Here is a 25,204-nt window from a genome sequence, read left to right as displayed (position 1 = left end):
ATACCGATTTTTATTAAATTCTCTTCAGCCGTTTTCTCGTGATGCGTGTACATACACATAGACAGACAGACAGGCAGGAATTACGGAAAAGTAAAAAGTGCATTTCCTTGTTAATGTGGACATGACCGATACAGAAATACAATTATTTTCAAATTCTAAGCAATGTACAGACAAAACTTTTATTTTATATATGGGTATACTTACCAGATACTGTAATAGGAGTTGAATCACAGTTGAAAATGCCTTTGCTGGTGAGATGTAGTGTTTACAGTGCACTATGTTTTCTGGTATGGGCTAGAATAAATTTGTTACTTTCACTGACCTGTCTCAGTATCGTCCTTGGCTTTGACAATGTGAAAGTGACCGAGGTATGAGCGATGCTAAAAATACCATTCCTTATGCAGCCAGCTACTGTTACGAAAAGAAAATGAAAACCTACAACCTGTTTTCCAGTCAATGACCGGGTCAGGGACCCTGTTATGAATGGTATTAAAATATTGCTCCTAGGATCGGTCGGTGCATGCATTTCAATGGACTTGGTAGACTGATATGTAGGCTAACACCAACTTCTTGGCTTGGTGAGGAAAGCAACGAAAAATTTCCTTACTCTTCATTTCCCTAGTATGCCTCTTCCTTGACTCCTAAGGCTATATACGACAGCTGTTGGTGGAGCTGTGGAGGATTAAACCAGCCTTCGCGCTGAATACCCAACATACATACATACATACATACATACATACATACATACATACATACATACATACATACATACATACATGGCTGAGAGATGATATAATGGATGCAGGAATATTCTCACGACACTGGAGTGCTTATCGTAGAGATAGGATAGGAATGGTAGGAGGGGGAGTATTCATTCTGGTGAAAGAATAATTTGTCAGCTACGAAAAAGTTAAAGATGACAAACATGATATTCTAGGTGTAAGGCTCATCTCTAAAGATGATAGGCAACTTGATGTCTTTGTAGTGTACAGACCGGGAAAGGGTAGCGCTGATGCTGATTCAGAATTATTTGATAAGATAATCAGCTATGTGGGAAATGATATGGAAAGGAACATGATTGTAGCAGCTGATCTCAATTTACCAAATGTCCATTGGGAAGGTAATGCGAACGACAGGAAGCATGACGAACAAATGGTAAACAAGTTAATACGGGAAGGGCAGCTGATTCAGAAAGTGATGGATCCAACTAGAGGGAAGAATATTCTGGATGTGGTGCTGGTAAAACCAGATGAGCTCTATAGAGAAACCGAAGTAATAGATGGTATTAGTGATCATGAAGCTGTTTTTATCGTAGTTAAAAATAAATGTGATAGAAAGGGCGGTATTAAAATTAGGACTATTAGGCAGTACCATATGGCTGATAAAACAGACATGAGGGAGTTTTTAGAAAGTAACTATGATCGGTGGAAAATGGCAGATAAAAATGTAAACAGACTCTGGGATGGGTTTAAAACAATTGTTGAGGAATGTGAAAACAGTTTTATACCTGTAAAGGTGGTAAGGAATGGTAAAGATCCACTATATTATAACAGAGAAGTGAAATGAAATGGCGTATGGCTTTTAGTGCCGGAGTGTCCAAGGACATGTTCGGCTCACCAGCTGCAGGTCTTTCGACATGACACCCGTAGGCGACCTGCACGCCCTGATGAGGATGAAATGATGATGAAGATAACGCATACACCTAGTCCCAGTGTCAGCGAAATTAACCAATGATGTTTAAAATTCCTGACCCTGCCGGAAAACGAACCCGGGACTTCTGTGACCAAAGGCCAGCACGCTAACCATTTAGCCATGGAGCTGGACAACAGAGAAGTAGACTGAGAAGGAGGTGCAGGTTGGAAAGAAACAAGAGTTAGAAATGGCTGTGGAAGTAAGGAGAAATTGAAGGAACTTACTAGGAAACTGAATCTAGCAAAGAAGTCAGCTAAGGATAAGATGATGACAAGCATAATTGGCGCTCATAAAAATTTTAGTGAAAAATGGAAGGATATGTATAGGTTCTTTAAGGCAGAAACAGGTTCCAATAAGGACATTTCAGGAATCATATATGAACAAGGGGAGTGTGTACGCGAGAATCTTCAAGAGGCAGAAGTATTCAGTCAGCAGTATGTAAAGATTGTTGGTTACAAGGATAATGTCCAGGTAGAGGAAGTGACTACACCTAAAGAAGTATTAAAATTTACCTATGGTAACAACGACATTTACAGTAAGATACAAAAGTTAAAAACTAGGAAATCAGCTGGAATTGATAAGGTTTCGGGGAATATAATAAAGGCAATGGGTTGGGATATCTGAAGTACTTATTTGATTATTGTTTGCATGAAGGGGCTATACCAAATGAATGGAGAGTTGCCATAGTAGACCCTGTTTGTAAAGGAAAGGGTGATACACATCAATCATCATCATCATCATCAATGTCCCACTCCAGTCACCCGGGCGTGGTTGGTGTTAGACATAAAGCTGAAAATTACAGGCCAGTCAGTTTGACATGCATTGCATGTAAGCTTTGGGAAAGCATTCTTTCTGATTATATTAGACCTGTTCGCGAAATTAATAACAGGTTCGACAGAAAGCAGTTCCGGTTTAGGAAAGGTTATTCCACTGACGCTCAACTTGTAGGATTCGAGCAAGACATTGCAGATATCCTGGATTCAGGTCAAATGGACAGTATAGCGATTGACCTACCTAAGGCTAGGGTAGATCATGGGAGACTACTGGCAAAAATTAGTGCAACTGGACTAGACAAAAGAGTGATTGAATGGGTGGCTATATTTCTAGAAAATATAAAGAGAATTAGAGTAGGTGAATCTTTATCTGACCCTGTGATAATTAAGAGGGGAATTCCTCACGGCTTTATAACTGGACCTTTATATTTTCTTTTATATATATATATATATATATATATATATATATATATATATATATATCAATGATATGTGTAAAGAAGTGGAATCAGAGATAAGGCTTTTTGCAGACGATGTTATTCTGTATAGAGTAATAAATACTGTAAGTTACAAGATTGTAAGAAACTGCAAAATGACCTCCATAATTTTGTGAAATGAACAGCAGGCAATGGTATGACAAACGGCGTTAAAAGTCAGGTTGTGAGTTTCACAAATAAGAAAAGTCCTCTCAGTTTTAATTACTGCATTGATGGGGTGAAAGTTCCTTTTGGGGATCATTGTAAGTATCTAGGTGTTAATATAAGGAAAGATCTTCATTGGGGTAATCACATAAATATGATTGTAAATAAAGGGAACAGATCTCTGTACATAGTTATGAGTTCTTAGGGGTTGTAATAAGGATGTAAAGGAGAGGGCATGTAAGTCTCTGGTAAGACCCCAACTAAAGTATGGCTCCAGTGTATGAGACCCTCACCAGGATTACTTGATTCAAGAACTGGAAAAATCCAAAGAAAAGCAGCTCAATTTGTTCTGGGTGATTTCTGAAAAAAGACTGGGCTGGGAAGACTTTGGAGAAAGGAGATGAGTTACTCGACTAAGTGGTATGCAATAATATAATATATATAAATTTACTCATTCGGGACAAATATTTCAGGTTCCCTATGGGAATCAACATCATTCTATATCATAAGTGGTATGTTCCGAGCTGTCAGTGGAGAGATGGTGTGGAATGACATTAGTAGACGAATAAGTTTGAGTGGTGTCTTTAAAAGTAGGAAAGATCACAATATGAAGATAAAGCTGGAATTCAAGAGGACAAGTTGGGGCGAATATTTGTTTTTAAGAAGGGGAGTTAGGGATTGGAATAACTTACCAAGAGAGATGTTCAATAAATTTCCAAATTATTTGCATTCATTTAAGAAAAGGCTAGGAAAATAACAGATAGGGTATCTGCCACCTGGGCGACTGTCCTAAATGCAAATCAGTACTGATTGATTGATTGATTGATTGATTGATTGATTGATTGATTGATTGATTGATTGATTGATTGATCGATCGATCGATCATGGGCCCCAGGCGATAAGGCTATCTTTGGAACAAAACGGAATAAAATTGTTGCCTTAATCAAGGCCACAGTCGCTTTCTTTCCAGCAAAATGGACATTAGAATAAGTAAAAATTAGCAAGTGTAGTGGTATCTTCTTCCTGCCATTTTTCGCAATTTTTGGGAGTTGGCACGAGTTTTGGATCTGGCCCTGCTTTACTCCCAGATGCCCTTCTTGACTCTAACCCTATGGGGAGGGATGTAGTTCTATTCACTGTTGTATGTTTCTGTGGAGGTTGGCAGCGAGGTCTATTTTATGCAAATTAAGAGAAGCATATTAGGACCTGATGTCGGTCAGTAGCGCCATCAGTATCGACTTGATGCACAGAGATGGGTCAAGAGTGAGGAGCCTCAAGCGTCACCAGAATGACTGGTTTTTCGGTTGTGGTACTGCGGCGTGGAAGAGAAAGGGACCTCACTACACTATTATTCCCATGAACACTATCATGATACCTGCTTTAAATAGATCTAATTCGTCATGAGACCCGGATGACAACCAGCGCGTTTGCGGTTCCAGGCTGCAAAGTGTGAAATGTGCTACTGGGCATGTGCATGTAGGCAACCAGGCTGCATATGCTAAATTTGCGACTGAAAGAACAAAGCAGAGTGTGGCTACTTGGAATGTGAGAGGTCTTTTAGCTTCAGGAAAGGTATAATATAGGAGTGGCTGGGCTAAGTGAAACTCACTGGAAAAACAATGGCCATTTTAGAAGTGGTAATCATTGGGTCTACTTTTCTGGAAATGATGGAAAAAGCAGTAACGGAGCTGCAATTGTGATCAGCGACAAACTGAATGGCCTAGTGAAAGGATATTAACCTGTTGATGATCGCATTATAACACTAGGTCTCAAATGCAAGCCACTTTCAATCAACATCATTCAGGTTTATGCCTCAACAGCGGATGCGTCTGATGAAGTAATCGACCACTTCTATCAAGATCTTGATGCTACTGTTTCAGCTTTTGTTATGGGGGACTTCAATGCCAAAATTGGTTCTACACAACATGATGAGCATGTCAGAACATCGGTAGGAAGATATGGAATTGGAGAAAGAAATGAACGGGGAAACAGGCTTCTTGAATTTGCAATTCAAAACAGGTTCACTATAACTAACACAGTCTTCAAGCATCACATCCAGCACATGTACACATGGACTTCGCCTGATGGTCAATATAAAAATCAGATTGACTACATCCTGATCAGTTCATGATGGACGTCTTCTGTAATGGACACCAAAACCTGTCCAGGTGCAGTATGTGGCAGTGATCATCAGCTTCTTACTTTTCAATCTCTATGGTGAATATGCAATGATAACTGCATTAGATGACTGGGACAACGGATTTTCCATTGGGGGATGCAAGATCAACAACTTGAGATTTGCTGATGACACCACCTTGATAGCATCATCTGAACAGGAGTTGACAGAGCTGATCAAGAGAGTGGAGGAAGCAAGCCTTGGAATTGGATTACGCCTAAATCGACAGAAAACCAAAGTCATGATTGTTGATCGTAAGAACAACAACAGTCCACATATCCAGCAGATTGGAGGTTCTGAAGTTGTACATCAGAACGTATATCTGGGCTCCTTATTATCCAATTCTGGTGGTTCCAAAGATGAAATAAAGAGAAGAATTGAAATAGCAAAGGTAGCTATGATCCGTCTGCGGAAGATCTGGAACAGTGGCGCATACTGAGGGCAAAGCTATCGGTGAAGCCCAAACCTCAATTGAGAACGATGGAAGTCTAAAGCACATTATAATGTTATAATGGTTACTTCCAATGGCTCGGGGGCTGGGTCTGTGTGGCGTATTCAACATTAGAAATCATCCTAGGTAGGGCCCTCATTTTCACAGACATGCAGGTCGCCTAATAGGCCGTCTACTAGAAGAAGACCTGCACCAGGCCTCTCCGGAGGCCATACGCCATTATATTATACTCCTGTTCCTATAAATGAATAGTTGCCCTAATTTCCCCTTGAACGCCAACTTTATCTTCATAAGTACTTCTTTCCTACTTTTAAAACACTACTCAAGCTTATTCGTCTACTTATATCATTCCACGCGAACACACCACTCACAGCTCGAAACATACCATATAGTCGAGCATCTCGTCTCCTTACTCCCAAGTCTTCTCAGCCCAAAGTTTGTACATTTTCGTAACACTACACCTTTGTTGGAAAACACCCAGGACAAATCGTGCAGCTTTCCTTTGAATTATTTCCAGTTCTCGTATCAAGTAGTCCTGGTGAGAATCCCATGCACTGGGGTCTTACCAGAGATACGCCCTCTCCTTTGCATTCTTACTACACCCCTAAATACCCTCATAACCGTGTGGAGAAATCTGTAATCTTTCTTGACAACCTCCTTAATACGATTTCCGCAATATACCTTGCCCTGTACTATTCCTTTGTATCTAGTCAAACAATGAGCAGTAACAACGTTAATATTACGGGAATTACCTCCAGAAGACCAGAGATGAATCCTCGCCATGTCAGTTATTTCTCCTCTACCAGACGTAAAATTTGTGGGAGAGCTTTAATATACTTTAACTTGCCTTGTGGGTGGGGGCAATAGAATAACACCCACGATATCTCCTGCCTGTCGTACGAGGCTACTAAAAGGGGCTCCAGGGACTCTTAACTTGGGGGAGTGGGTTGGCGACCACGGGGTATTTTGCTGAGCTCTGGCATTGCTTGTGCCAGGCTTCTCACTTTCATCTGTCCTACCCGACCTCAGTTGATCAACTCTTGTTCATTTCAGACCGCGACGGTATTAGGTTACGAGGCCTAGGGAGTCTTTCATTTTCATGCCCGTAGTGGACTTTGTCTTTCTTTGGCCGATACCTTCATTTTTCTAATTGTCGGATCCCCTTTACTCTCCCCCCACCCTCTGATTAGTGTTATAGGAGGATGATTGCCCGGTTGTATGTCCTCTTAAAACAATATTCAGCACCACCACCAGAGCTATGACAACAATGGTGCGGCACCACATTCTCTATGCGGTCCGTCCTTAATGTTATAAGTGGTGACTGCAGTAATATCCTAATTTGGTATGCGAAGTAGCTCCTTTAGGAAGAGCTTTCGCATTACTGGCCATCCGCATGGTCGTTTGCAAGACTACTTTTTATTATTCTCTCTCGACCGCGCGTCAAAATTTCTTTTTTATTTTATTATCTTTTCCATTTTCTACCTTGAAAGCCTTGCAGGCGGCCATGCACCGGGAGTGACAGTGGCTCTTGAGCGGCAGTGGTCTAACGCCAGGGATGTCTTGGTATGACCGCGACAGGGTAACCAGTGCCGAAAGGAGATATGGAATTGCCTGGTGGGTTTAGGGAGGTTTCTCATAACTTCTCCTTTGCAGAGGGGTGGACGTAGCTGGCAGAAGACTAGCCTTTGCACCTCAAGTTATTCTGTACTCTTGTACTAGGCTATGTTCCTGCGTTAGTACTCGCTTGTCGGTCATTTGTCCAAACAGGTAGGTCACCACGGGCTGTGAGGCGGGGCGGAGCCTCACGGCACCCCCACACCACAAAAAAGTCACATACTAACACAGCTCTATTCTCTTTATCTCGCCTAGAAAAAGGCAAACCTTGTCGAGCTGAGCTGAGCGATGACCGTCCGACCAGGTCTCCGTGATTTCCATCTCTTCGGATCGTTGTTGAAGCACGAGGATGAACCTCATGACGTGGCTTCAGAAACTGAAGCAGATTTCTGTTTTAACCAACATCGATGTCTTAATGTAGAGGAACAAGAGCTTGGATACGAACAGTGAGTATGTTGAATAATTATGTGTACTACTATGTATTCTTTTATCTGCCTGTAAAATAAAGTTTCTCCGTGCAAGATCTTGTTTCCTTATATTTTTAAAGGTACATTGTACTTATAACACATGGTACCTGTCATCGTTGAAGGGTCTGCCTTACAAAGGCTGCACCACTCTTAGTAATAAGCCATACAAAATACACCCCGGGGTGTACAAAATTCCCTGTACTTGCGGCAAGGTATACATTGGCCAAACATTCCGGTTCCATTGGTACTCGTATCAAGGAACACCAACGTAATATCCGTCTCAACCAGCCAGACGAATCGGCAAAAGCTGAGCACGCCCTATCTATGTCGCGTTCCAAGATGTTCAACTACTACTAACATGTTTTCATTCCTTCCTTGAAGGGGGAGGTGAGCCTCTTAGACGGTGACGTCGTCTCTCAGACCATGAGATGCTTGGAGAAAGTGAGGGGGTGGGCGTTCGTTGCCTATACTAGGAACTGTCTCGGCATTCACCTTAGTGCAGGAGAATGGAAAACCATGGAAAACAATTTTCAAGACAGCCGAAGGTGAGGACCAGCCCCTCTCCGTCTCCCGAACTGAGAGACGTAGAGCCGTGGCCACCCCTCCTCTGCTCTGTTGGTCGGTCAGAGTGCAGAGCTGTTGGACCACGGACCAGCCGTGACCACTTGTAGGCCCAGACTCACCCTGCATCCGCCGACCCGATGTTCGAGCTCTTACCCACACCAAACACTACAGGTCTGAGATTATACAGGAAGCTGTGGAAATAGGGACACCCTTTGTCACTTAAATAATACGCGGTTGCCAGCCATTAAGAATTTATATAGGTGTCCTTTCACTGTTATTATTTCTTTCCGATTTTTTCCAAATTCGTATTCTCCTCTTCACAAGATGGTTCGCACTGCGCATAGGGAGCCATCTAGTGGCGAACGAGGGTACCACTTACTATAGACAACAGTAAAGCAATCGTAAGTTCGAGCACGGCCGTCTTGATGCGTCGCTCTAGCTAGCTGAGCCCAGCGAGGGATCCAGTCGGCCGTGGTCCATGTCATTCAAACCTTCATTAATTTTTAGAGGTCTTACTCGTGAACAAACGAGATTATCTTTTGAAGACGCAGAGCAAAGTTCTCTGTGATAAAAAAGCCCCAAAGCTTATTATCGCATCTACATACAAACTATTATTATCTATGTAATGTCATCATCATTCATTGTGCAAAATTTGAAGCACCAGTATACTGTATTTCAAGGAAAGTGTGTGTTTGGTGGTTACTTACACTAATGCCTTTATTTCATGTACACCATTCTTTAATTTGTCAGGTTCATTTGTAAATGGTCTGAAGGAATGCAGTATCAAGTTTCCATTGACTCAAGGAGAAGAATAACTGGGTAACCATCCTAAGCAAAATTTGAAGTTCCAACAATGCTTAGAATGAATGTATTGCCCAAAGAAATACAAGCACCATAAAGGGCTTGAAAATGAAAGACTCCCCAAGCCTCGGAAACCTAACACCGTCGGAACAGAAAAAGAACAACAGTTGACCAAGGGAGGTCGGATAAGAAATATGAAAGCGAGTAGCCTGACACAAATAACTGGAAACAATGTCAGGCTCAAAAATGCTACAAAAATGAAAGCCTCTGAGACCCCTTTTACGACGGGCTAGAGATACATGAGTGTATTCTACCGGCCTCACCCACAGGGGGAAAGTAAAATTATTATTGTTATTATTATTCCTGTCCTATTACTAAATTCATTAGTCAGCCTGTACCGTAGTTAGACCTAGTTTTACGGCTGAATATCCTTCCTTACACCAACGCTGTGTGGTGGGACGTCATCAGTATTACGTGTTTCTGTGGTGGATGGTAGTGTGATGTGTTTAGTGTGTATGAAGTGTATGAAGATGATGATGATAATAATAATAATACTAGCGGTTCCCCGGCTATTTAAACTGTGCGCCTTCTCTACGGTCATCTATGCCAACGGACTTGAACTAGTAAACTTCCAAAGAATTTCGTCTTCAGCAGTTAGATGGCTCTAACATCGATTTGCTACCGCACTCTCACGCACCAAACCTAGAACTTAGGGAATTTCATATTTGTTATTGGTAACCTTTTTCTGAAAACTGTTTTTTTTATGTACCGAAGTTTTCAACACTTCAACTGGTTCCTCCTCTACTGTAATCTAAATATCAGATGCTTGTAAATATGCTCTCTAGCCAATCGAAATTGGGGTTGTGTACAGGAATCCAGCCTATGATCAAAGCGTGGTTCAATTTGACCGGGAAGCTTCCCCTTACAGAACTACATAAGCAGGGCACTTTTAGGGCCGTCTTGCCTGAATTGCTCCAGTGCCTGGGAGTGTGACTTGACGGAGGCCTAGGAGGCAGAGGTGCGGCCTGCTTGAAGAATATCCAGCGATACAAAGTAATGGCAGAATTTTCCTAAACATGTGATACCCCTGCGAGTAGTTTGAGGGGATGGTTTTAGCCGTTTTCTTTTAATATAATTTTGTAAACTGGTGGTTTAAATGTAGGACTTTCGGCGAAGTCTGTGGACTATGTTTTCTATTCCCTACAGGGAAACATGTAATGTAAGGAAAAGAAGAGTGGTGGCCATCTGCCGTCTCCCATTCAACCTTGCAATTGGGTGACTAAAGTTTTCAAACTCTAAATTCTGTAAGTCTCGTCTTGGCTTTAAAGGTTCCTCCTTTAGTCACCATCTTGTAGTATGGGATTAACCTATGTATCTTTGGGCCATAAGCCCACTTAGGTTTTTCGTAATTTCTATAAGGAGTGTTGGAGTTTCGCCTCCTTGCCTTTTGTTAATGGTCGGTGCAACCTTTTCTCTTTTACTCTTATGGCCATGTAGTATGGGTAATTATGCCCCTGTTTATCCTGTATTATCCATAAGGCAAATGTTCTTCGTTGTAGCTCAAAACGCTTAAAAGGCTTGTCATTCACAAAACCAACCATTGCAAAGGGGTAACCTAAGTCTAGTGGTAGCCCACGTCTTGGACTCAGCGTACGCCACTGATCTGGAAAGATAACAACATCACCATCAATAGAAAAAAGAAGCTCGTTGAATCTCTAGTCTTCTCAGTATTCCTGTATGGCGCAGAGACGTGGACCATCCTCAAACGTGATCGTGAACGGATAGAAAGCTTTGAAATGTGGTGCTGGAGGAAAATGTTGAGGATTCCTTGGACAGCTCATCGCACGAACACATCAATCCTGAACCAACTTCAGATAAAAGTTTGTCTATCGTGTAAGGTCTCCCAGTGGATCGTACGCTACTTTGGACATGTGCCGAGATGGTGAACGGCCCCCTACAAAGTTCTCTCAGAGCAACCACATTGAAAGCTTTAGATAGGGAAGAATGGCGGAGTATGGTTCATCGGCTAGATGACTGAATATTATGATAGTCACGACGCCTCAGTCATAAGGAAAAACGAAGAAGAAGAAGAAGAAGAAAATTAGAACCAACCGTTGCCTACGTGATATACAGGGACTGGAAATGCTGGTCAGCAGATGGAGTCGCGGAGAGTTTCAAAATACGCTGTAAGAACACAAGTATGTTGATATTCACCTGATATAATCTCGTAAAAATGATAAAAGAGAAAAATCGGTTTAAATTACGTATTACTTATTCCGTACCTGTCATCTATAATATTTTGAAGAATCGTTTACATTTTCAAGGTGTTGCAGTCTCTCCATTAGTGTGGTCAAGGTGTGGAAGTTTTAAGCGACCACCTAATTAAAATGTAACCATTAGGTGCTTTTCTATATCATAAAACAGTTTTTTCAAAGTAGTCTCCCCAAATTTCTCATTTTTCTTTCTGCACAGATCTAGTTGATCTACTTTCTTCTGTATTTTGTTGTTTCACCTTCTTCTCAGATGTTAATTCTTTCAGTTCTGTCAAAGCTTATACATTACTTTCTTATATCTATTAATTGACTTCCTCAGCAAGATAGATTTCCTTCTGTTTCTATTGTATTTAGCTATTCGAGATGCTTTTGGAGTTGGGGTGGATAGCCGAATTGCTACTTTTGTCATAGGAGGTTGAGGTATTTCTCCGTAGGTGAAGCTGCAATTGATTGAATTCTTTCTGGTTTAGATGAATCTAATCTGGGGTAGGATCACTTCTGCACCTGGCACTAGTGATGGGCAACGCTCTCGATCGAGACTCTCGAGACTGACGTCGCAGATCTCGGGACTCTCGCGAGAATCTCGAGACCGATCCTCCTGTAGTACCAGTAACTACGACTCTAAACTTGATAGTAATCATTGGCAGTTATAGCGTGAAGTTCTCATATGAAGACGTATGAGCCAATACATTTTGTCAAAAGCCTTCCATTAACTACTTTTACAGTTTTTGGAGATGCTGAGGTGCTGGAATTTTGCCGCACAAGAGTTCTTTTACGTGTCAGTAAATCTACCAACACGAGGCTGACGTATTTAAACACCTTCAAATACCACCAGACTGAGCCAGGATCTCGAACCTGCCAAGTTGGCCTCAACCATCTGAGCCACTCAGCCTGGCATCTAATGATTTAAAAATAAGAGGTACAAAACTAAACAAGGCCATAGAACTAGTTATAAATAGAGGATTCTGGCAGTGGTTAGTAAATTCACAGAGGCTTGCAGACTGAATGCTGAAAGGCGTAACAGTGAACAAAGATGATTTATGTATGTTTTACAGAATTTTGAGTTTCTTTCACTGCGTTTTCCATCACTCAAAGCATTGAATTCTTCTGCCATGGTTTTCCTCGTTTTTCGTTTCTTATCCAGTATCTTTATGTTGTGTTTCTTACACTGTATATTTCTGCATAGATCTTCAGTATCTCTACGATACTCTCTCTCTCTTGATCTTTTTCGCTTACGCCCCCCCACCCCCATTTCCTATCGCACACAACCTTATCCATTAAGATTTCTTTAAAGAAAACACGCATACACATCAGTACTCCACGAGTAATGAATACAACTTCTATAGTAGTAACTAAAAGATGAAATCGTACTTCAGCTCTCCGACATTACTTCCAGAGTAAATAACTCCCATAGTAGTTTAATTCTGTAGTATGGACTTTTAAAGTAGATATTCCTTCTGGAGTAATTTACTCTCAGACTGTGCATGCTAAACTAATCTATGAGAAATTTGGGGTTAGGAAGTCAAAACGATGAGGTTTCATATCAACATTACTAAAAGCGTTTCACAAAACATTTAATTAGCTTTGTAACACATTTATTCCTCAGAACACAGAAGTCATACAATATTTTCAGCCTTATGAAGTTCAAGTTCTCAATCATATCACATATACATATTAAAGTTAAATTTAATTAATCTTCACAACAATTTTAGACAATAATTCATTAAGTTATAAACTGACTCCTTTATTATCTACTTGGCTGAGTTTTAGGTTTTGGCATTTTTGCAAGTAAAGCTTGAATATCTTTTTTCTCATCATAAGATTTCCATAATTCAAACAAATTGACTACATATCTAGCAACTTCTTGAATTTTTTCAATATCTACATTTAGTTCAGCAAACCACATTTTGAGATCCTTATGAAGAATGACACAGGCAATTTGAAGGCAGCCTGTAAAAATAAAAAAAATAAAAAAATGAATTTATGAAAAATGTGACAAAGATACCAGTACAGTTGATACACACTTTTGTAATAGGGAATATTATGTATGCACAACTACATGTTTTCATTGAACAAAATACTACAAGAATTACAACAATCAGACAAAACACAAAAAGAAGTTACATTATGTCAATATCATTTAAAGGGTCCCATATTTATAGTACCCTCAAAAATATAACAATGAAGTTGAAGTCCTGTAGTTACAGCAAGGTAAGAAACATTTCATTGTTTCCCACTACATAGAGATCATACCACTTAAGGTGCATCATATGATAGTAAAAATTACCGTATATACTCGTGTATTAGACCCCCTGGATTTTCGAGACGAAGAAAAATGAAAAAATAAATCTCATATGCAAGACCCCTCCCAATGTAATTCACCAGAGAACAACGATTCTGCTTTGAAGCGGGTACAAGCCTTACTGCAGCTCCGATGACATCACACAAATTTGTGAATAGTTTCGTCCATACGACCCATGTAATGAAAACACCCGTCAAATTCATGCAGTACATCTGTGTTTCATAGTGAAGAAATGTCCGCCTCCATAGCGTACGCCTACTGCAGCTCTGATGTCAGCACAAATAGGTGAATAGCTTTGTGTCCGACCCGCGCATTACAAGCACACGTCAGTCATGCTATATGTCTGTGTTTTGTAGTTAAGAATGTCCACCAGGGTAATGGTTAGCACAATTAGCTGCCATTCTCAAGAGCCTAAGTTCGATTGCCGGTACCGTACTGCCAGCGATTTACGAATGGCAGGAAGGTTGATATGTGGTAAAAATGGTACATGCAACTCCCCTCCACTGAGCTCATGTCTAAAAAGAGCTGCACCCACTCGCTATGAGAAAACAAGCTTACTTTAATTAACTATACACGGTTGTTGCTACTAATATAGCAGACGACATCATTAACAAAGTGATCATTTAAGGTCTCGTAACTCGGCCAATATATATATATATATATTTTTTGAGAGAAGTAAGTTTAAAACGTGATAAAAACAATCCAATCATAAATATTGTTTTACTCGCCAACGTACCTAACAAATAATAATAATTTTACATCCCGGCTTTTAACGATTTTCAGAGACTCCAAATACAAAATTAAAAAATGGAGACAATGAATGTACAAAATTATATTATGATTTAAAAAACTCATTACCGCCACACATGTAGATATCTATAAATGCGGCAAACTTTTATTCCTTCCATCGTGGAACTACTTTCTTTCTTTATTCGAATCAGAAGTACAATAGAATAATACTACATTTAAAAGAAACAAACTATATACACAAATATAAACAAGTAAAAGGTCTACAACAATATATGTCATACAGATTCGGCCCAAAATTTGGCCACTTCGAGGGCATTTGGATTAGCCAGCACCAAGTTTTCCATTGTGCAGTTTGATGAACACAAGGGACAACACAGCAGGTGTTCAGTTGTTTGAAGTTCACCACAGTCACAAAAGGCTGTATTGATGGGGAAGTTCCATTTCTGTAGAAGATGTACAATATTAGAAGGATCCACCTTTCAATACTCCGTTGTAAGTTGAACTAAAAAGAAGTCACAACTTGTTTATTGGGACCGGTTTCGACACATTACAAGTGTCATCATCAGCCAAATAGTAAAATAGGGCAAGATATAAAGATCTTAAAACAACTAATACATTGAACACAGGCAAAAAATTAACATTGATTCATATCGTAGCAATTCAGTTAATGTCCAAAACACAATGATCGCAGTCAAGAGAGTAAACAGAACATCATTGTCTTGCGCCGAAAACAAATATAGTTGAAGTTCACAAGCAACGACTCTACATAAGTGCATACTTGACCTTGTTTTCGGTGCAAGACAATGATGTTCTGTTTACTCTCTTGACTGCGATCATTGTGTTTTGGACATTAACTGAATTGCTACGATATGAATCAATGTTAATTTTTTGCCTGTGTTCAATGTATTAGTTGTTTTAAGATCTTTATATCTTGCCCTATTTTACTATTTGGCTGATGATGACACTTGTAATGTGTCGCAACCGGTCCCAATAAACAAGTTGTGACTTCTTTTTAGTTCAACTTACAACGGAGTATTGAAAGGAGGATCCTTCTAATATTGTACATCTTCTTATTTCTCTATTCAATACGGAACGATCATGAAGTTTTTAACTTTAAATCATTTCTGTAGAGTCGCTCTGGTTCTACCCACTCCAGATCTAAGTCTGTTTAAGGACCTCCATGTCAACCAGTCCTCGGTGTGACCGGGAGGCAACACTTCCCGTGGTTCCATCCATTTCAAAAGGCCAGGGGTCTTTTGTTTCCATTTGGTAATCCTGGCTTTGTCCGATGATCCTTCCAGGTGTTCTGAAGATGTGAAAAATGCCTTCCTGGACTTCAATCTTCGTAGGGCAGGTTGGTATCCAAAGAGTGGATGTGAAGGCATTAAATTTGTTTTAAGCCTTTCGTTGTTAGCAGCAACCTCTCTCCTGACGTCACAAGGAGCAATACCGGCAAGGTAATTGATTTTCTCGAGAGGAGTTGGCTTCAGGACACCAGTAATTATTCTACAGCTTTCATTGAGTGCCACATCAATCTGTTTTGCGTGGGCAGATTTGTACCACGCTGGACAGGCATATTCACTGGCGAAGTAACATAAGGCTAGTGCAGTAGTTCTAACAGTTTGTGGGTGTGTGCCCCAAGTAGATCCAACAAGTTTTCTAAGTAGTGTGTTCCTGGAAGAGATCTTTTGTTTTACATTCATACAGTGCACCTTGAAGGCGAGACTGTGATCGAGAGTGATGCCCAAGTATTTGGGATGGAAGCAGTGGTCTAGCATAGCTCCCTTCCATGTCACAACGAGTTTTGTTGGCTTGTCGATGTCGTAGATGGAATGCACAAACTTGCGTTTTGCTCAGGTTTGGCACAAGTTGGTTTTGATCATAGCAGTTGTCGAGTTCTTCTAGGGCAGCTTTCAGAGTGCAGTCTATCTCTTCAAAACTATCTGACTGGACACCGAGAGCAAGGTCATCAGCATAGATAAAACTCTTGATGTCTTGAGGCTGTGGCTGATCATTTGTGTATATATTAAATAACAAAGGCGCCAGTACACTTCCTTGAGGCAAGCCGTTCTTTTGAGTTCGCCAACCCTGAAATTCAACAAAGAATCGGCGGTTATGAAGAAGTGTAGCTACCAGTCGTATTAACTCAAGATCTTTATTAAGACTGTGAAATTTTTTTAACAGGAGTCTGTGGTTTACCGTGTCATACGCCGCTGTGAGATCAACAAATGCGACGCCTGTGACTTTTTTAAAACTCAAAGCCATCTTCAATGTGCTGAGTTAGATGTAAAATCTGGGAGGTGCAATTTCTTCCAGGTCTAAATCCTGCCTGCTGTGAGATAGGAAGTGGGTCAATAACTTCAGTAAGGCGATTCAAAATCATTCATTCCATGATTTTATACAAGTGGCATAGAAGAGATATTGGTCTATAACTTTTGGATCTTCAGGGTTTTTGCCTGGTTTTAGGATTGCAAACATCCGTGCCTTCCACCAAATCTTTGGGATGTTGGATGATGCTAGGCATTTGTTGAATAATTCCACGAGCCACAACTTTGTTTCAGAACCGAAGTGCTTTATTTGCTCAGTGTAGATATCGTCCAAACCTGCAGCTTTACCACTTTTGCACATTGTAATACCAGTTTCTAATTCACTGAGATTAAGTGGTCTGGCTAAAGTACTGATAGCCTCAGATTCCCCGGTCACAATTTTTGACTCTGATTTCCTAATAGTTGATCGTGATTTGCCATTATTAGGCAACTGTGAAGCAATATGATCGGCAGTAACATTAGCATAGAATGAACATTTGGTTGGGTCACTGTTCAGTTTTTTCAGAAGTCTCCAAGCCTTTTGACTATTAACTGAGAAACCTGTTTTCTCCATCAGTTTCAACCAAGTTTTTCTTTTGTTTTCTGAGATTGAAGAGAGTAAGTCATGTCCGGCTGAAATTGTCTCTTTTCTGAAAGGGTTCACTTTGAAGAGGGCAAGGTAGTTCTCTAGGTAGACTTTTGCATCAGCAGTTAAACCTTGGTAGTAGTGTGCTCTGCAACCTCTGGGTATTGATAAACGTGAGGCTCTCGATACTGCATCAACAAAAGTGCTGTAAGATTCTGGTTCTGGAGGAATCTCCCGTATGAAGCTGTCAAGTGTGTTGCTAAATTTTTCCCAATTAGCCTTTTTGAAGTTAAACCTTCTCCGAAAAGGTACTGTAATCGGTCATGTTAGAGTGGTTATTTGGCACATAATAGGGCGATATTGAGAGTTAGGTAGGGGAGAACAGACTGATTTCGCACACTGCTGAGATACATGTTCACTGGCGAAAATCTGGATTGTAACCGCTTTCCATCGACCACTGTTGAAACTTGGTGGAAGCTTAATGTCATGTATAAGGCTAAGTTGGAAATTATCAGCCCACAGCAATACAGCGTCCCCATTTCCATCATCATGTGCATAACCCCAAACTGTACTATGACTGTTGAAATCGCCGAATACAAATTTCGTAGTTTTTTTGCAAAAGTTATTAGGGGGCATAAAGGAAACATCAATACCTGGTGGCTTATACACTGATGAGATAGTGCAATTACTAAGCTCAACTGTTATTATTTCAATGTTATTGTGATCTGTTACAGATGCTGACAAGACCTGAATGACAGGATGAACAAATATTGCACTTCCGTACTGACACTATCTGGGCACTTGATAGTATACCTAACCTGAACAATGCAGTCTCTCTTATCTCATTTACAGCTGTTTAGATAAATCCTAATGTGAAAAATGTAGAGAATAAGCATGAAATATACTTTAAAATAAGGATCTGGCTTTCAACAGCTGCAGTTATCCAAAAAATGCTTCCAGTCACTATGTATTACATGCAGAAGTACACTCATGACATACGCTAGTTGTCTGCTGGTGGTTTGGCCCCCTTTCTACATCACGGCTTTATTCGGAAGGAGTAGCTTCTGCTAGATATACACCGACTGAGAATATCAGAGACCATCTCCAGAAACCATTCGGGAATAGATTCTCACTGTCTGGACTCTTATCCTCTTCATTCCTTGGGTCCACATATGAGGACTACATTTTATAATTTTATTTTACTTCCTTGGTGCAAGATTTCAACAACTGAGAACCAGAGTCCTCTGCTGTGGACTTTCTAATACCTAGTTTCAACTCCAGAAGGCACCACTGTGAATCTACATAAAGTTGTGTTATTCTTTGCCAACTCATGTTCTGCGAAAACAGTAAAATGGCGCCAATAGGTGACTGCCTTTCAAGGAAGTAGAAATAAATTCAGTTACAGATTAGTACTTGGATTCAGAATTTTTATTTGCAAAGAAAGCTTGAAGGATAGCTGTGATAATGTATGTAGTTTTTTTTTTCTTTTTAACACTGTGTTCAGTACAACATCAAAAATATATGGTCCACATATGTGGACTTCAGGTTCCAATTGCAATTGTGTTTTATTTATAAGTTATGTGGTTTCTTTCAAGCAATATGGTTTTAACTGACCAAGAACTGTTAAAAATGGTGATGCTGAGTTATCAGAAGATGAACGTACGCAGAAAGTGGATTTGAAATCACAAACTGAAAAACCTTGGAATATTTTAGGAGTTTTTGTGACATTGTTGCCTCTTGTCTGGTGTTAGTTAAATATTTTCTATTGTATATGGTTATATTTGCAAAATTACAGTACTCCAGCAGTTGTCATTAACACAAGTCTGTTAATGAACAACATGATACTGAGTCAAGTTGGAGGATATCAGAATTTTCATGCTATGACAGTGGAAAATGATTTTTATTTGTGTGTGTTCTGAATATTATTTGGAATTTGCAGAATATTATCATTAAAATTCCTTCATTGTGTTCCTTTTAACATATTTAATTGTATACGCTTGGAAAATAAAAGATTTTTCAATTTTTCACTAATGGCAATATTTACCCCTTTCATCACAAACCAGTCCTGAGGACTACATATGTGGACCGTTCATTTCACGGTCACCGCTCACTTAGGATTATTTTTATTTTTGAATTTGTGTTTAAAATGAGCCTAAGGACCTAAAAAACAAAACAGATATATTTTCTGATCTCGCAGTCCCACCCAGGATTGAAGAGGCTATAGTCGGGAACGAAAATATTTTTAATAGTTAATAGTTTAATAGAATGCTCTTGATTACAGTGCATGGCTGATGAGATGGCAGTGAAGATGACGTCATGTGGAATGACGACACACCAGCAGCGGGGAAGTTGGCGGCACAAGACGATAATTCAAATGAAAGCAGTGATCAGGTTTATTCAGGTTTAGTGTGTGGTAGGCCTACAGCTTAACTGACAGAGACAAATAACTGGCCGTTAATTTATTTTGTATCAATATTATCCCTTTTCTCTACCGGGACGAGTACGATGTGAGACGAATCTTCATAGCAAGTTTTTACGACCGTATGCCCTTCCTGACGTCAACCTCATCAGAGAAATTAATAAGATGAAATGAATGACCTGATCTGAGTAACTAAAACTGACTATATTTACTTTCCAAGAAGGCCTAAAAGTTGTTTTCACCATTTATTGTCTTTTTACAATTAGAAATAGCCAGTATAACTCCAATACATTCATAGGTTTCTTAGAGAATAGTGCAGAATGTTTGCATGTACAATTTATAGCTCTTTATAGCCTAGAAGTTGTATGTTCACTGCACAAAATTAGAGGTTATTGCATACTGGACCCTACTTTTATTTGTCTGTAAAAGTGGGGGAAAAAAGGGGGTCTAATACATGAGTAAATACGTTCATACTAAACAAACATTCTTCCACCTTAATGGGATTTTTCTCAAAGCTCACATTGACCAATATGAGCTCACAGTCATAGTAAAAGTGGAAGGAAAAAGCGAACCAAAAGCATGTGCGTGCCTTACAATCAATAGTTTCATGAAGAATCTGAAACAAGGGGATGTGACTTTCTTTTAAAATATCCTGCATGCACTGAGCAGGATTCGAACTGCAGTCATCTTGATGAGGGGGGGAAAATTCAAGTTTGTAATTTTATGTGAATGGTCATAAACACAGGAACTCCAGTTTTATGTGGAATCTGAACCTCAGGGATGTGACTTCTCAATTTTAAAATCCCACATGAATTGATCAGATTTTGAACCATGAACATCATGACAAATAGCTTGCAGCAAAGCCATTTGACCCTCATACCCTCCACCCTAGTGAAAAGCAAGACAATGTCACTGAGTTACCACACCATACAAATTACTTTTTTTTAAAGAATCTTACCTAGAGCAATCTGGTATGGTGGATACAGGAGGCAGACATCAGTGCGTAAGCTGTCGTTGACAACACGCCATGCAAGTGATAAAAGTTGATCTTCATGCCCAATGTCCTGAATTAGTTGCAGTAATGGCCGATATGGCTGATATACAATCAAACAACAATCCAGGTTCTCGAGGAGGTAAAATTCACATTCCAAAATATGGTTTGTACGATATGGAAATTCTTGAGTGTATGCATAGCTGAATTTGTTCTTCACTGCAAACAGATATATTCAAAAAATAATGACAATGTCCATGAATTCCACACTACTACTTTGCACTGAATATTTATATTATTTATAATAAACAACAGCATCACACATCTGTATGATTATATGGTTTATGAACTCAAAATCAAATTGCTTCTAAGCCTTCTAAATTGACAATTATTTAAATTCAGAATATGATGCTAAAAATGTTTCACTGATTTTTGCCAGTGAAACAAATCAATTACACTGAGTTGGATTGATGAAGCACATTCCAATCCAAGAGTATTAAAACTATAGCTGTATACCAATAGAAAATAAAATATTCCTTCTTAAAACTGCAACAAAAAAGAGCAGCTTTTAACCAAATGTTGTTTAGTACTATTTACAGCATACAACAAAGATGTTATTAAGGAGAAAGGATGATGTCATGGGATAATGGTCCATCCTTTGGCTCCCAGTGACTTTGGGTCCTATATAAACATTGGAAAGTAGTGTAGAAAAAAATCAAAGTACAGACTTTATTATTATTATTATTGTTATTATTATTATTATTTTGCCATACGGTCCTCTCAATTTGACTATAGCCATCAGAAGAACCTTGTTAACTATGTGTAATGCACATTTTACAGCTCTACATCTTTTGAATGAATCTGAAAGCAAATATAACGAATTAAATGCAAAACAGGAAACAAAGTTACAATTGGCTTTACGTCGCAACTACACAGATAGGTTTTATATCACAATGGGATAGGAAAGGGCCAAAAGGAAGGAAGTGGCTGTGGCCTTAATTACGGTACAGCCCTAGCATTTGCCTGGTGTGAAAATGGGAAACCATGGAAAACCATCTTCAGGGCTGCCGACAGTGGGGTTCGAACCCACTCTCTCCCGAATGCAAGCTCACAGCTGAAATACAAAGTAATAGACCTGATCACTCATTAGAAAACTAAGTCTCAAGGTAACTTTTGGTAAAGAAAAGAAAGTGTTTGAATATTACAATAATAATAATAATAATAATAATAATAATAATAATAATAATAATAATAATAATAATAATAATAATGTTACTGGTTTTACATCCCATTAAGAACTTTTACGGTTTTCAAAGACAAAAATCATAATCATATTGTAATTAATTGTTATAAAAATAATTTGCTAATGGAGAACTGTTACCACTACACTCATAACACAGATATAGTCTCCTGTTTCATTAATAATGTTATAACATTTTCACATGCATCAATCTGATCAACAACTGTGACATTGGTACAAAATGTCCTAGCAATTCATTGGCAACTAAGCGAGTCTGAATTTTTACTCCATATTTAAAGAGATCAAGCCTCTACCTTTTTTGTGGAGAGTTCTTCTACTCTCTTCCCCTTGTTATATTTATCTTTCCTTGCATTTGACATACGAGGTCAAGATCATTCACACGGCTGATAGTTTGTCAAGAGAGATATGTTCTGAGTTAACTACATAAAGAACAGCTAAAATATGCTTACACTTCTCTGACGGTCCAGCTAGGAATTCACAGGAACAATAATTAATCACCTCTCTAGCAGCATTAACCTACGATAACACAATATCGTTTTGGAAATAAGTTTGACCTAATTTTCTATAGTCAGTATTTAATTTGTACATGAACATTAATCTAGTTATCACCACTACTCATACAAAACTATTACGTTGCCTATATCATGCCATGGTATAATTTCTGGCAAATCAATGTTTCTCTTATCACATTAGCTGTGATATGGTCTATCCTTCCTGCAAGCTGTTTTTCTAGTAAATTTAATACATGACCATGAAAACAGACTTTCTTCAAAGAATTTGACCAACTGTTGTCATATGAAACGCTTGTTACAAAATAAAATCAACAGTTCATATAATGTAACACAAGTTTAGGGATAATGTCCGCAACATGGTCATTGCAGCATCCTAATTCTTTCGAATTAATAGTGATACTGTGCAAACTGTCCAAACACTTGTAAAATACATTGCTCCATAGACTATGTTCACAGGAGAGTTTTTGTTCCACTACACTTTCAACTTGCACGAACACATTATAAACTGCTCTTGAAGGATGGGTGAGGAAAGTGTTGTATTTATTGCTATAGTTCTCTAATAAATGTGAGGGCTGCAGCAAGTATTTCTTCTGTAAGCTTTCCGTGAAGCAGGCTGACACATTTATGACATTTTATGATCTTGGATACATTGTGTACTATATATATCCTCCAAGATAATAAATCAAACACTCCTTTGCAAGACTGCAGCTGTCAGTGTTAATTAGACCTAAATTGTTCTCCCAGTCCGGTAAGAGGTCATTCATGTTCTCAGAGAAGTCTAGTGCTTGTCTTATTTTCTTTTGTGCATTTCCTACTACAGCCTTATTTGTCTCTCCTGTCTTCTTAGCCAATGTTCTCATTTGATTGACAAATAATGATGTCAATGTCAATTCAAATTTGGGCTCACAATTACTACCCGATGACAGGGCAAGTTTGGTTGGGATATAAATAGATTGCAAAATGTGTAAATCTATTGTTGAAAGGTGGTCGTCACAACTTAATGAGCGCAGTATACCAAAGTGCCGTTCTAGTGGATCTTGATTAAATTTGGCTGTGAACACATATAGGAATCTATTATTTCATAAATACTCGGACACCTGTATGGTGCTCTCAATTGTTACTCTTAGAGATTCAAGAGTTCTTTCTCAAGCAAAAGTATTATTAGACATTTTTACATTATACTAGCAGAAGTACCCGTTCTTCGTACGGGTTATCAGAAACTGGCTTTAGTTACTCATACTATCGATGTGATTCTTTAGATATTTATATCACTGGTGTATTTACTTAAGTACGTAGAATTTATTTGTCATGTTTGGAATTATAGTAAGTATCTTCTTCTCCTCTTCTTCATGGGGGCCTCTAAATATTTGTTCTTAATTAGCGTCGACCAGTAAGATCTTTTTCTACCATGATTTCCCTTCATTCCCACCTAGATATACATGCTCCCTTCACAAAGCTGCAGCTTTAGTGTAAGTATACTTCCGCTACATAGTACCACAAATATAAATATTATTGAATGTATTTGTTTGATCCGACATTTCGTAACTATTACAAATGATCAAGAAAATACACGATGCATAAAAACTACTACAATCATCGAGAATTATAATTGTCAGGGCTTGTCACTCATGTCGCACATCAAATAATGAATCTGATTATAAATGTTGATAAATTTATTCAAGTCATGGGCGCACCATCTTAACAATTGTGTACAGTATATAGGTTGTTTTCATGGTTACAATGATCGTAAAAGTGGACCAAAATATCGGCACTAATAACATCAGTGATACTACTACTCCATGATTTGAGATAAAATAGTTTAAACTATAGGTAACAGACTCCGCAAAATGCTGAAACCTAAGCCAGTACGCAAAAACGGAGGCCCGTCGGCAACCGCTGGTCGCCGTACTACGGAGACCTCCGGGGCTATTATTTTTATACTTACTCCCTTTCCATCCCCGCCCAAAGGAGTGCTACGAGCGTCTTACCCAATAGTTTATTTTTCCAGATAGTTAGTCATATGTGTATCAATTTTGGCTGGCAGCTATGCCCAAACGTACATGCATAATCTAGCTGCTATAGAATCCTGGAGCTGACGTTGCCATGGTTACGGCCGTTCGTTTCTTTATCCGATTCCTAGAGCAGGGGTAGTGTGGTTCCAGCACCTCCACAACGGTTGGTTTTAGGGCCTTAAAACATTGTTTACGGACCCGTAGGGTTTACCGAGTTTTGTTCTTTGCGTCAAGGGGCTTAAAATGAGCTTTGTCTCGTCCTTGTACGGCAAAATTTGATTTTGCCTATATTAGCCTATTATTTTAATATTTTTATATATCCCCCCATCGCCCCCCCCCCCTCGAATTGTTTTGAAAATGAAATACAGCCCATCTTACTCACTGGCAATGTAACTTTCTATAGGTGAAGTAATTTTTAAAATCGGTTCCGTATTTTTTGAGTCTATCCGTTACAAACAAATATACAAATTTTTCCTCTTTATAATATTAGTGTAGAAGTATAAATTACATCCCTACACATACGGTTGACGTCAGGACGGGCATCCAGCCGTAAAACAGAATTAAATCCACATGTGCTACGCAGTTCGCACCCGCAACCCCACAGGTGTGGGTA

At 39.2% G+C, this 25,204-nt stretch overlaps 1 protein-coding gene across 1 annotated transcript in view; it reads right to left on the bottom strand.

Moving 5' to 3' along the window:
- Positions 1 to 13,005: 13,005 nt before the first annotated feature.
- The window catches only part of CycC (cyclin C), a 50,952-nt gene continuing 38,753 nt past the window's right edge, over positions 13,006 to 25,204 (bottom strand). Inside the window, exons 4-5 of the mRNA XM_067136458.2 lie at positions 20,774 to 21,025; positions 13,006 to 13,402 (exon numbers count right to left, since the gene is read on the bottom strand). Coding sequence (XP_066992559.1) covers positions 13,200 to 13,402; positions 20,774 to 21,025 — 455 coding nt within the window. The 3' untranslated portion in view covers positions 13,006 to 13,199. The remainder of the gene's footprint in view (positions 13,403 to 20,773; positions 21,026 to 25,204) is intronic.

This window comes from Anabrus simplex, chromosome 1 (assembly GCF_040414725.1).
Source record: "Anabrus simplex isolate iqAnaSimp1 chromosome 1, ASM4041472v1, whole genome shotgun sequence".
Taxonomy (NCBI): Eukaryota; Metazoa; Arthropoda; class Insecta; order Orthoptera; family Tettigoniidae; genus Anabrus; species Anabrus simplex.
Note: the sequence above shows the minus strand (reverse complement) of the source record. Positions and strands in the feature narration are given on the sequence as shown.